Raw genomic sequence first — 13,018 nt, 5'->3', positions numbered from 1 at the left:
GATGGCGCCTACAAGCATTCTTAGCTAGCTACACTAACAGCGAGGCGCAGCTCCCAGGGATCGCTCCGATAGGGCGAGGAATTATGGCAGTTGGGATTCGGCGAATGTTTTTGTCGCAATCTCACCCCAGATGAGGTTGGTCATATAATGAAACAGGTTAGCCATCAGGATTGAATATCTTACCTTGGCAAAATTCCACCAGACTAATTCCTAGTCTCGGGTGCGCTTGACTATTTGGTGCCTAGGAAAAATAGGGCCTCGTGTAGAGCCCCACATATGACTTCATGTAGAGCGTCGCGCAGAGCCTCATGTAGAGCCTGCCTCGAAGGAAGTGCGAGCGACTGTATTATATCTGCCACATTTGTGGCAATAGAGTGAGAAAAGAGAGGAAAATCATACGGAGGGGAGACACTATGCGAACGACACGTGATCGGATGGAACCCCCAAAATGTCGGTCTCGAGAAGCAGGTTGGCAAGTAATGAATGTCATCTGAAATTATGTCCGAGAATGAGTGATTTATAACAGGAAAATCTAGTCTCTATAAGTACAGTTGATATACCAGTGAAACACTGGTCTTCAGCCCTGAGTAAATACATCATTAGTAATCAGTTGCTTGAAAACAATATTACTCCAGATGGGGGGTTGCCTGAGCCAGGGAGGAGGCCGCTCAAGGCGCTGTAAAATAAATCAACGCGCCGGCAGGGTAAGATGTTGAGCCTACACGGCGACGCGCAGGCAGATAGACAGGCAGTATAGTAAAGGTGGTAGGATAATACTCCCAGTTTGGAAGGTGGAGTGGCAGGAAGGGGAGGGGTGTGCAGAAATCTCAGGGTGCATGTATATAGCAGTTAGGTCACGGTGTGTCTGTATCACCGCAACAACCTGAATTTCATTAGAGTTTGATACCGTTATTTATAAATACATCATCAGTACGCAGTACCCAACCGTAACTGCCAAGTTATAAATTATATAGTTCTCAACGAGGAGTCTCGCAGATTTGCCCCGATTCTGGTTACAATTAATTTATGTAGCCAAGCACCCAGCCCCTGCAGGAACCTACATTGCTTCCTTTTTTTTTCTCTGTATCGATTATAAAGATGTGAGGACTTGGGAGTCTAAACCAGCATCCCATTTCCATCTCCAACGCCTCATGGATTGCTGGGGTGGGTCGGCCAAGCTACTAGTGAGCAGCGCCGCAGACGACAGATAAGCCCACTTTCCCAAGGCCGGTGATATCTGAATGTAATACAACATATTACTAGCCTCGATGTCAGATGTCCCGTCCCATCGAGATTCCACGGGAAGATCGCGCGGGCCGTGTTCCCGCGATCCAGTATCTTCTTGCCCCTGTATAGGATTACAAGAGACCGCCCGGATGCGGTTCCATGGCTTGTCGTCATGCCTGTTATACTGTTGGAGTAGTGTACTCATTGTCTAGTCCTAGTCTGGCGACGACAGCTCCCAATAAAAATAGAGCGTTTCTCTAAGGAATGGCCCGAAACCTGCAATTAGTGGTATTTGGCGGTGTTTCGTGATGTTTAGTGATGGCTAATGGCTGTGGCCTAGTGTTCCTGCCTGGACACTAGTGCTGGTGTCAATTTCTTTTTCGGCGGTCTTTTCCTTTCTTTCTTTCTTCCTCTCTCTCCCTCTTACCCACCTTGCCCTTCCCACGCGACCCAGTTCTTTCCAAGCAGGATAATGACATCCCTCCAATTATCCTGGTTGATCCACAATCTCCCGGAAAATATTCCAGCACAATGGCAATGGTCGTGGAGCCGAATGCCGGCAGGGTGCAGCAGGAGGTCACCCTGGGGCTACGCGCAGTGGTCGGCCAAGCGTGTCGGCACCCCATCCACACTTTACTCGTGACCGCCCTGGTCGCCAGGTTTTGGAAGGGAGCTTTCGGGCAGCCAATGCAGGTCTCGGGTCGGGGACTGAGGCTGTACACTTAGATGTACAGTCGTTTCTCTGGGGCAGCAGTCGTCTTCGCGTCGGGGAGACGAGCGCGTGGAAATGGCAGGTCGATGACGATCTGTCGGTGCCTCAGGCGAGTGGTATCGGGAATGTGAGTGTGGTGAACTCTCCAGCTCCATCAATTGTATCTTTTGCGCTGACCGGTGACGTCTTGCTTCTCCAACTAGATTGATTCTCACTGGGCCCTGGTCACTCTCAGCTTCCCCAGTCCCTCTGTCGACAGCAACCTGCCCTTTCTATCAGAAATTCTGCCCGAGTCTGTCGGAGCCGAGCCGATCACGCAAACCTCCAACTTCTTCCCTTCTCTATCCAATAAGTTTTCACTGGCCATTCACGTCCCATACACCCAATTGAGCGAATTCTTGGAAGCCATCGAGTCAGTTACCTTGGAGGAGAAGAAAAATACATGGATGATCAAGCGTTCTCGCGGAGAGGGTGGTCGGAAATCAACATGCAGAGTTTCATGGGTGATATCCTGGTACTTGTCGAACGCGCGTTGATAGATCGCCGGGAGCTGGTTCTTGACGGGCGCCATGATGAATGTATGCTTTTTGGTAAACAGATGATGTTGAGAATGCAATCAAGCCGGAAACCCACCGAATCCGTCTGGCAGGGAAGTTGCAAAAGTCTCATACCGGACTGTCAGCTTATGGCGGAGGTGGGTGCTGGCATATTTAAACCCCCCCCCCCTTTTGCATCAGCTGAACCAAGTCAATCCTGAACACGGGGGCTATTGACAGCGGGTGACCTATCGGCTAGAATCTTCAACATTTCAGAAAGCGCTTCTGACGGCTGAACGTGGGGTGTCATACATCTCAGTGTGGCGTCGACACTAGTCTTTTACCCGACTAGCGGTTGATAGAATAATTTTGTGATTGGGTGTCAAGTCAACCATTTCTGTTTATGGATTGTCGTGAGCTGCATGTTTGCCCGGCGCGGAGAGATACTTACGTACGGAGTGGAGAGATTCCCATACTATGAACGGACCAGACAGCAAAGCGGCGCTTGCCCTTTCCTCGCCGGGATGGCATCCACCCCGGTTCTGGCCGCATATCCAAGCCACACACGCGGCCGGAGGCTCGCGATTTCGAGCGGGAGATAGATGGCAATTCAAAACTGGCAAAAAAAACATACAAACAGGAGGGATTCGCTGGTGGTCACCCACCCAACTACTAACCTCCCGGCGTGTGGCTTAAGTACGGCTGAGCGGACGGGAAGCCCTGTTCTCCACACCCTATGGTCGTATGTGTTGGACACAAGACAGGAGAGCAATATAATCCATTACTCAAAGCCCCTTGCTTGTCCAGGGAATGTGGGAAATCCCGTTTGCCCGCCCAGTTGAACTCGTCCTGATTGAAGGTAAGAATCTATATGCGGCTGCTTTCGTGTCCCAACACCAGAACACCATCTCGATAGGTTGCACATTTTTCTTGATAGTCATGTGGTAGTAGGAGGATATTTTCCGTCCCTCGAAGCACCCAAGCATCCTCAAGAAAGAGCGTCTGGTGTCCTGTCGACAGAGTCGGTCATATTACTCCAAGGTTCAGTTGTCCCGTTTCTGTGTCGAGGGAGTGACCGTCATCCGAGGAACCTATCGAAAGACCTTTTAGCCCCTTATAGACTCCGAGAAGCTCGCCCGTTATGGGCTTCCACAATTGCACCATGTGACCGTTTGATGTTGTTGCCAACAGCTTGCCGTTGGGCGAAAAGCGAGCGGATTTTAAGATCATTCTATTGTCCAAAACTGTAAGTAACCCCCCTGAAGTAATGTCCCGGAGTCTCAAATCCCCGTCTGGAAATGTGCATGAGATTGTCTTCCCGTCGGAGGAGAAGGCTACATCCAGATGGAAGGTTTCCCCATCTAAGGTGGAGCTAGAACTGGGCTCATATTCCAACGGCAGGAGGGCTTGGCCAGTTGCTGTGTCCCAGCTCTGAACAATGCCATTCTCATATGCGGCGGCTAATATCTTTCCATCTCTTGTGAATGGTAGGGAGTCAACAGAAGATGCAAGACCATGAAGTATACGAATCGAAAGTCCGGCCTTCGTATCCCACAGCCGAATTGTCTTATCAGGAGGGTTAACATTGTACTCTTCCTCGGTGGAGAGGCCGTAATGTGCATCATGGTTGACTGCCAAAGATGCAGATACCAGACGCGCACCATCCGTAGACAGTGTCATCGTGTTGATACGTCCTGTATTTCCATTGAGGCGGTGGACCAATTTAGCTGACCTGGTTTCTAGTATCTCAATATTTTTTATTTTGTGGCGTACTGAGTATATGTGACTCCCGCCTGGCGAAAGAATTGCGTCATGGGAAAAGAATATTGAACTGGTGTTTAGCCAATCGCCAGTGCTTATGTCCCACATGATAAACTCATTAACACTCCAAGACAGAACTTGTCTGCCATCTGGCATGATTCTAACGCCCGTGATCCGGTTTCTATGAGCATTGTACGAGGATTGGTTTCTCATGAGATTGAGGTCCCACAGCTGGATGGCATTTATACCTGCGAACGTCATAAAAGCCCCGCGGAGGAAAATGGCACGTTATTAGCGAATATCAAAAAGTCAGGGACCTCCTTGGCTAGGCTTCCAGTTTCTGTCTCCCATAATCGTATGAAATTAGTACGTCCGGTTGTGAATACCCTTCTAGCGCCTGTGGGCGTCAGCAAATCTCCCCCGGGGGGAAATAGTGGTGTGCAATAGCAGCCTTCTGCTCTCACTGAGACCTGCCATCGGAATGCCCCAGTCTTTGCCTCCCAAAGACAGAGGTTTTCCCCACCACCCAACAATAATATAATACCGATGCCAACAGGGCACTGTTTCTTGAAAATGCAAGACATTCGACACGAACTGGAACTTCTGTGGTCGTCAAAGGTGTTAAAGTGGCTGCATCCCACAGTCTGATCGTTCTGTCCAACGACGCGGAAGCCATAAGCCGACCGTCAGGAGAGAAGGCCACATCTGTAACCTCACCTGAATGCGATGTCAGGGTATGTCACAATTCACCAGTAGTTGTATCCCAGGGGCAAACTGTTGTATCTGTCGACGCGGATGCCATCAACCGGCCGCTGGGACATAGTGCAGCAGTCTCGATCATTTCAAAGTGTGCCATTTCCTTTCTAATGAATGTTTCCTGCTGGAAATTGACGAGGGTAATAGTCTCTTTCGATATTATTGCAGCAAATCCTCGGTATGGTGACATTATAGCATCGTATATGAGTGTGATTCTGGGATCCTCTTGCGACTGGCTAAGAACGGTAACCATAGTAACTCAATTGCGATTGCAACACGATGGCCAAATCGGAAAGGCTGAATCACATTCAAAAGCACCTATGCACTAGCCCATGCAAGCGCAGCGTGTGAGTCCGAGCTCAGCGCCGTCGCGATAAAGCCCTGAACGGAGATAATAGAGTGTACCACGCGACAAGCTTAATCTCTCACCACGGCGTCTTGCACACAGACTTGGAATCGCAGACGAACGTCCTGGATTTCCATTAGTTTGTGTTCGACGAGATATTGCAGCTGCGCTTCATAGTTCCCTGCAGACACATCCCGGGCGTTCGTGTTGTGCCAGAAGATCCTTCTTATATGCCACAGCCAACCGCTCCTCCTCCCCGCGTAGTTACTCGGATGCTTCATCCCAAAGGGCTTGTAGTTTAACGCTCCTCGAGGTCGCTGAAGAAGTAAGCTGGGGTCCGGAGTTGTTCTCTGGTAGGGGGGAGCTCATGGGGCCTTTGTCATCGTCGTACTTGCCTGGCGCGTCTAGTGTGTGCCCATATTAGTTGATATCGCCTTCTATTAGCCAGTGCTCGAAGCGTGTCCTGGCCTGAACGGCATGGTGTGCTTGACTGTTGGATGCGTGGAAGAAGACTGCCTCTGTCAGGTTTCAAGTTGACGAAGTGAGGGAAGGAGGGGAGGCGGAGGTCGGCTGCAGGGAAGGTGCTCCCTGTCCGTCCAATAGTACGGGGGCACCTTCCATGTTCTTGCCTGATTCGGAAGCTATCAAAAAAGGTGAGAAAGGTTGCCTGGATGATGCCTGAAGGATGCCTGGGAAGCGTCGCACCGAGTGTCATGTGACAGAGCATTCACCCCCTCTTTCTGTCCATCTTTCCTCCTTCATCCTCCGTCTCTCTTCATCGTCACATCATGAGCCACCTCGATACTGCGGATGGCAGAAAATGGAAAGTGGGTGTTTCTCTGCGTGGCGCCCCGTCCCCCATCCTGAAATGAGGAGTCACCAGGGAAGTAAAACCGGACCCGCAGCTGCCGGGTGTGTGAGGGTTTCATGGCGGCAATATCCGTATCATTGCCTTGAGCCCCTCCCTATGATGTCGCGTTCCCATCTCGGCATGGATATCAGCTCAACTTGTCAACACAACTAAACAGAGCGATGACGATATAGTGGTCAGTGACTATGTTTTTAATATTCCATGTCTCTCGTGTATTTCTATTCTCAGCTGCTAATGTGGTTCCAGGGAACGACTTATAGCTGTCAGGCCTGAGATAAGTCCTGATGGCCGATTGAATATTCACCATCTGCGTCATCCACACCGTTGCCAGTCAACTCTGTTTGGAGCCAAACGTCCTTCCTATTCAGTTCTCCACTTCTGTTATTCCAGCACATACGACCATAGGGTGTGGAGAACAGGGCTTCCCGTCCGCTCAGCCGTACTTAAGCCACACGCCGGGAGGTTAGTAGTTGGGTGGGTGACCACCAGCGAATCCCTCCTGTTTGTATGTTTTTGAATTTTTGTCAATCTATATTGCAACAGAGGATGGATGATGAGAGAGGATGCGAAGATTGTGGATTGTCTGTCCCTTTGGCCAGCAGAACCTCCGCCCGCGGTCAACAGGAGCGGACCGCGTGGGACACGACTGCATCAACGACTTTCAGCAATAACAAACATTCATCTGACTAGACCAGTCATGGAGCTCAGACCCAACCATCAATTCGACCCTTTTGGGCCGGAAGCCGCGAAATATGATGACGTGTCTGATGAAATCGATTGGAGTGATCCCGCCGCCTTCTTCAAAGCGGTGGGTGCCGGCTCCGGTAGTTCCCTCCCCGTCCCTGAAATGAGGTCTCCGGAAGAGGTTCGTCAAGAGGCCAGAAGAAGATCAGATGAGGTCTTCACCAGCTATGAGACCCTGCATGCAATTGCACAGCGCCATGAGGCTACAATTCAGAAGCGCTGGTCGAAGCGAACTCGGCAACAGAGACTAAAGGTCCTGCTCAATGCCTGGCCGAAAATGCCGGTCATCCATCGCCCCGACAGGGGAGGGCCTATTTATAATGGAGGTACAGGTGCGCCTTCTGGATTTCCTCGTTCAATGCTGCCGGGAACTTCTTCCTGACATTCCGGAGTCCACCTGAAGCCCGAAAGTGATGTAAGTGGCTTCGAGTCTTTGGGCGTAATGGCTGCAGAAGCCCCATATCGGGGTCCTGCGCAATTTCATCTTGGCCGTATTGAGTCGCTGCTCACCACAAGAGCGTCCGCTGCAGAAGATCATCTTTGGGCAATGCGCGAAGATCCCGACTATTTCGCCAGAACGATATTGGAGACTAAGGAACATCGTCAAGGGATGTTGAAAGACCTCAATGGCAATATCCACACAGCGCTTCGCCGTGGCTGGGAAGGAATTTTCTGGTCGCGCGTTATCGGGACCACTGTCGACGCAGCTTACCATGAGCTAGAGCTGTTCTCGGAACTTAGCAGCCAAGCCAAGAAATTGGTCGAGTTACAAAGAAAGTACGCCAATGTCATTTCCCCTTCAAAACCACTACCCGGGGAGTATCTTGCTGCCTTGCTCCGATTAAGCTTTTATCTCGACCAGGGATCCAAGGGCCCCCCGAACAAGCTCAAAGTGTCAGCTATGCCCTCTCCACCTTTGCGAAAGTTTTTTTGCCCGCCAGCCACCACCCGACAACGATATGAGATTTATAAGAGTAGTCGAAAAGCCTGGCTCTAAAATGAACAATGTAGAGCGTCACTTGTGTTGGCTGCTCCACACCCTGGCTGAAGATGGCCATTATTTGTTCCTGGCTGGTATGCCCTTGGTCGTGGACGAGCTGGAGCGTCTGATCGAATCGGACAAACGCGCGGGAGAGCTGGTCTCTGCGTACAATACCGACGTGATTGGCGATCTCTTTATTCTCGCCCAGTGTTTGAATCAGTCGAATATCTATCAGCCCTGGGCCCGAGGCTTTGATACTGAGTTCTGGAATCGTGAAGACAAGTTTAAGGAAGATTACGCGAAGCAGACCCAGTCATGGGCTCGGATCCGAGACACGCTTAAGAGCGCGCATTCCCAGTCGAGAACTCCCCCTCGCGCGGTCAAGCTTGGCGACCCTTCCGATGGAAGATTCACCTATCCCGTCGAAAAATGCCGCACCAAAGATGCGGAGAGACTCTTCTCCCAGCAGCGCATCTTACAACGCACCCGAGAGTGGGTGAAGGCCGAAAAGTGGCAGCCTGCTAAAAAAGCACAGAACCAGATCAGCGAGCTCGATTTTTACACTTCATACCAACCAATCTCCACGGTCTACTCGGGCATTTCGGCTAAAGAACTGGATGTCGCACAGCCTAAAGCCAAAATCAAAACCCGCGGGACGCCAGCACCAGCTCCCGCACACGTCGAGGAAGCCGCAGCACTTCACCAGGCCAATCCCGCAGATGACCAACCCAGCTTTCCTGTAAATGCGCGTGCTCTTAAAGTCTTCCGAGCCATCTTCTTTAACCCCGCAGTGATGTCCACGCCAGGCGAAGTCCCGTGGAATGACTTTCTACATGCCATGACCTCGGTCGGCTTTGCCGCTATGAAGCTTTACGGCTCCGTCTGGCAGTTTCAGCCGACGAAGCTCGATGTTGAGAGGAACATTCAATTTCATGAGCCTCATCCGCGCGGGAAAATGCGCTTCACGACTGCCCGGCGTGTTGGCCGTAGACTTAAAAGGGCTTATGGTTGGTTTGGGGGGATGTTTGTTCTGGACGAGAAATGAATCACCCCAAACACGAGGGGCTCGGATTACGATCTCGGAGCTTTAATATCTCGTAACACCTATGTTTAGGCATACTTGGTCTGATGCTCCTCGCCCTGGGGCTATTCATGATGTCAGTTATGTCGGGGCGAGGCTCAGCTTTTCCAATTACCAGTCTGAGAGACCACCACTGGGCCATAAACAACTGATACCATGAACATCTGGCCGGCTTTTTCTGTATAATTGCAAAATGTGCTTCTGTATTAAAAAATATAAGGAGTGTCATGTCGAAACTAGAATACATGTACTGACTGTGAATACTGTCATAACAGCATTTGTGACAGAAAGTCTTCCACTCCGCTTTCTATGCTTCAAGGGAAAATCGTACCACGGCAGCTAGATGATAAATGTCTTAGACATGGTACCTCCACCTCGTGGCAGGTGGTTACACATGGATCACTGGCACTGACACTGGTGCTAGCACTGACACTAGCACCATCTCCAGAGACAGCCCTAGAATAGCTAGAGGAGTTGTAATCGTCATCGTCGTCGTCATTGCCACACAGTGAGCAGAGTGAGATACTCCCGTCCCTGTGGAAAACAGGCAAATCAACAGAGCAGACAATGTCATCATATTTCTGCCTACTTCGTGCCATCATGTGGCGATTTTTCCACCCAACCCGTGATCCAGTTACACATGTTTCCTACAGAGACCATAACCACCTCGATGCACGTATCAGGCTGTCGAAAGGCCGAGGAGCATTCCATTCTAAGATGTGAGCCCACCCCACGTAGCGGCTGACCACCTCCACCTCCACCTCCACCAGTGCGCGAGATAACTCCAAGACCCTAAACTTAGCCTCCCTCAAGGTCCGACACCTAAACCCACCCCCGTAACCATCCACCTCCAAATTCCTACTGTCTCAAATATATCCAAACATATCCAATGGAGCGGCCCGCGATACGAGATGCGGCCTAAGCCATGCACCCGAAATAGACTCAGGCGTCCCGAAGACCCGTTCGATCAGTTGTACGGGCTCATCCGAGCGCTAAGCCGGATATAACGCGGGCTGACCGATGAAGAATCGGACCATGCAGAGGTGCAGACTATTTAATCCTGATATCCTGCTGCTGGTCTCTGAGTCCGATCATCACTCAGAACTCAGAACAAAAAAAAAAAAAAACGCTCAGATTCATATAATCCATTCACCCACCATGTCCCTCTCCCCCTGCAACCTCATCACCAACCCGTCCTTCGAGACAGGCTTTCTCTCGCCCTGGTTCACCAAAGTCCCCAACGTCGCGACAGTCACGAACGCGACTGCTGCTTTTGATGGCGAGTACTCGCTGTATGTCTACCCACCCCAAGAATCCCCCAAACAACCCCCAACGCTAATTATAATATAATGAACTCCAGCGCCCTAACAACCGCCATAAACAACGACGCCAACTCCATCTCACAATTCCTAACGGGCCTCACCCGACGCGCGACCTACGACTTCAGCGCGCAAGTGCTCATCCCCTACGGGGCCGACTACTGCTACGTGAGCGCCATCATGGGCTTGAACACCACCATTGCGACCGCGTCCCTCGAGCCCTCGGACGAGTGGACCGCTGTTACCGGGCAGTATACGGCGCTGACGACGAAGGATATGCTTACCATCAGTGTGGGGTGCAATTTACCTGATACTTCGGATGTGTGGCGGGTTTATATCGATGAGGTGGTGCTTGAAAGGGAGGGTTGTTTGGAGTAGGTTGGGGTGTTTAGGTGGGTGGATTGGGATTTGAGGATGGGTGGGGTAGGGCTGTTGGTTTCATGCTTTAGAATTTAAGATGGGGGTGGGGTATCTTTCTGTTTATAAGGTTAGATTAGATGTATTTGTCATTGTTTTGGTTGAGTAGATTGGCGCGTTTGTTCTATGTGGTATTATCGATGGGAATGGTTATCAGTGGTACGTGGTGACTGGCATTGATAGACTTTCTCACTGCAGCAAGGAACCATACATCTCAGCAAGACATCTGTCTCAAGCGATGGTGTAGCAGACAGACAGGGACCGGGATAGCAGTGTGTGCGAGGGAACCGACTTCCCTTACGCCTCGCATCTCTGTATTCTGTATAGAGATTTTAGACATATCATATCATAGAGAAAGGCCTCTCGCGCTCCACACCCAACGCTTCAGTCACACAACATCTACCAAACCAAAGATGATTGCATCAATGGCCCCCATCCTCCCCATCCTCACCACCAAACATCGGGATTTCCAACTTCAAATTCAGGTGCCCAGATCCATCACGACTGGCTCCATAGTAAGTTTGAGGGTAAATATGCTGCTCGGTTGCGACCGCACCCGCAAACTGGAGTAGATCGAATGCCATATCAACTAGGTACAAAAGGGATATCTCTAGCATATGGTACAATATAAACAAATTGAAATCCGCCCAACCCCGATAAAACACCCCGCTGCAACAAGAACAACCCCTGCAGAAAAATGGAATACACCTGGCCTCAAAAACAAAGAATGCACACACCGCTCACGTAACAGCTCGGCCTAACCAGCGATCGCGAACCTCGCCGCCTCCCTAATCATCTCACTCTGCTCCTCCTTCCACCCCAAATACATCCCAATCATATAGATATCATGCGGCAGGCCAGGCATCTCCAACAACTGCAGGCGATTCCCCGGGACCTCTGCCATATTCCTCACGAAGCCCTTCGCACTATCACAGAGCACCTCCGCGCCGCCCACCTGAACGAAAATCGGCACCGGGGTGGCAAACGGAAACAACGCCGGCGAGAGATACGGGTCATCGAATCTCACGACATCGGGGGGTGCAAACACGCGAGCGCCCCACGCGGCCAGCGTGCCGTCACAGTAATCGGTGGGTGCGTTGCGGTGGGAGTCCCAGGCGTGGGCGTCGCCTTCGAAGGTGTATTCGACGGAGGGGGAGAAGAGGAGGCAGGCGCGCGGGGGAGGGAGGTCGGAGAGGGGGTGGCCGGGAACGGAGTGGGGGTCGAAGGAGGCGAGGTAGCGGAGGAGAGCGACTGCCATGGTGGCGCCGGCGGAGTCGCCGGCTAGGACGATGCGGGAGGGGGAGATGTGCAGGTCGTTGATGAGGTAGAGGTAGGCGGTTAGGGCGTCTTGGATGGGTCCCGGGAAGGGGGTGGGATTGTCGCCTCCTGCGAGACGGTATTGGATCCAGAGCGAGCGCGTGTTGGGGCCTAGGGTGTTGTTGAGGAGGTCGGCGGTGTAGCCTGAGTCGTCGGGGCGGCCGTTCAGCCAGAGGAAGGCGCTGCCGTGGAAGGAGAGGACGATGAGGCTTTTGCCATCGTCGGTTGTGGTGGTTGTTGTTGTGGAGGTGGAAGAGGAGGGGGAGGGCGATGGTTTGGGCGGCGGGGAAGGATACCATGTTCCGCCGATGGTTTCGGGCTTGGTGGTTTTGCTGGCGAGGGGTCCACGGTAGCACTCGGCGGCGGCGGGGTGCATTAGTACGAAGCGGTCGCCGAGGCTGCCCGGGTCGAGGGTTAGAGATTGGCTGAAGCCGATCTGGTAGACGACGTTCACGGCGAGTTTCGAGAAGCGCGTGGTGAAGGCCTGGCGGTAGGTCCAGGTGGAGGATTGGCGGAGGGGAGGGGCGATGTAGTAGATGCTATAGAAGAGGGCAAGGAGGGAGAGGTAGAGGACGGAGATGAATAGCCAGATGGCCGTGCCGGGTTGCCGCGTCCGCCAGCCGGTGGGGAGGGCGTTGTCGTCTGCGTATACGCGCGTCATGGTGATGTGTAGAGTGGTGGTGGAAGGATGAAGCTGAAAGCACGAGGGAGCACGCCCGGTTATAACGGGCTGATCGGCGGTCCAAGCGTCCGGGCGCTGAATCGACCGGTTTGGGAAACCAGTGCCGCACCCCGGGACCCATGGCTCCGGATTGGCTGGCAGCCCCACCAGGACCGTGGTGGGGTCCATCCTCGCAGGGCTGTGCTACTGCGACGGGATGCATACTTCTGTATTTCCCAGCTGAATGTCAAGCGGCAGCTTTCTATATTACACACTCGGGATTGACGG

At 52.1% G+C, this 13,018-nt stretch overlaps 4 protein-coding genes across 4 annotated transcripts; 2 read left to right on the top strand and 2 right to left on the bottom strand.

Annotated features, from left to right (window-relative positions):
• Window positions 1-3,478: 3,478 nt before the first annotated feature.
• Window positions 3,479-4,289, bottom strand: BO70DRAFT_424325 (WD40 repeat domain-containing protein; the record flags this gene model as incomplete). Its single annotated transcript, XM_025547617.1, has 2 exons — window positions 3,479-4,207; window positions 4,249-4,289. 2 exons carry the CDS (start codon window positions 4,287-4,289, stop codon window positions 3,502-3,504), a joined length of 747 nt encoding a protein of 248 aa, XP_025400354.1. The 3' UTR covers window positions 3,479-3,501.
• Window positions 4,290-6,765: 2,476 nt separating this feature from the next.
• On the top strand, window positions 6,766-9,195 carry BO70DRAFT_428583 (uncharacterized protein). Its single transcript, XM_025547992.1, has 3 exons — window positions 6,766-7,285; window positions 7,346-7,847; window positions 7,927-9,195. Exons 1-3 carry the CDS (start codon window positions 6,907-6,909, stop codon window positions 8,978-8,980), a joined length of 1,935 nt encoding a protein of 644 aa, XP_025400353.1. The 5' UTR covers window positions 6,766-6,906; the 3' UTR covers window positions 8,981-9,195.
• Window positions 9,196-10,174: 979 nt separating this feature from the next.
• BO70DRAFT_395684 (carbohydrate binding domain protein) lies at window positions 10,175-10,713 on the top strand (the record flags this gene model as incomplete). Its single annotated transcript, XM_025546557.1, has 2 exons — window positions 10,175-10,308; window positions 10,377-10,713. The coding sequence occupies 2 exons, from the start codon at window positions 10,175-10,177 to the stop codon at window positions 10,711-10,713; spliced, it is 471 nt and encodes a 156-aa protein (XP_025400352.1).
• A 438-nt stretch (window positions 10,714-11,151) lies between these two features.
• BO70DRAFT_361394 (alpha/beta-hydrolase) lies at window positions 11,152-12,737 on the bottom strand. The gene has a single exon (XM_025543029.1). The coding sequence runs from the start codon at window positions 12,728-12,730 to the stop codon at window positions 11,510-11,512; it is 1,221 nt and encodes a 406-aa protein (XP_025400351.1). The 5' UTR covers window positions 12,731-12,737; the 3' UTR covers window positions 11,152-11,509.
• Between the last annotated feature and the right edge of the window lie 281 nt (window positions 12,738-13,018).

This window comes from Aspergillus heteromorphus (genome assembly GCF_003184545.1).
Source record: "Aspergillus heteromorphus CBS 117.55 chromosome Unknown BO70scaffold_9, whole genome shotgun sequence".
Lineage (NCBI taxonomy): Eukaryota > Fungi > Ascomycota > Eurotiomycetes > Eurotiales > Aspergillaceae > Aspergillus > Aspergillus heteromorphus.
The sequence above is the reverse complement of the archived record's forward strand: the minus strand, read 5'-3'. Positions and strand labels throughout refer to the sequence as shown.

Excerpts from the sequence above, each read along its gene's own strand:
- BO70DRAFT_428583 (XM_025547992.1), top strand. The coding sequence starts at position 6,907 with ATGGAGCTCAGACCCAACCATCAATTCGACCCTTTTGGGCCGGAAGCC. Across the intron at positions 7,286-7,345 it reads TATTTATAATGGAGGTACAG|TCCACCTGAAGCCCGAAAGT; the intron begins GTGCGCCTTCTG and ends GACATTCCGGAG. Across the intron at positions 7,848-7,926 it reads CCCCCGAACAAGCTCAAAGT|AGTAGTCGAAAAGCCTGGCT; the intron begins GTCAGCTATGCC and ends GAGATTTATAAG.
- BO70DRAFT_361394 (XM_025543029.1), bottom strand. The coding sequence starts at position 12,730 with ATGACGCGCGTATACGCAGACGACAACGCCCTCCCCACCGGCTGGCGG.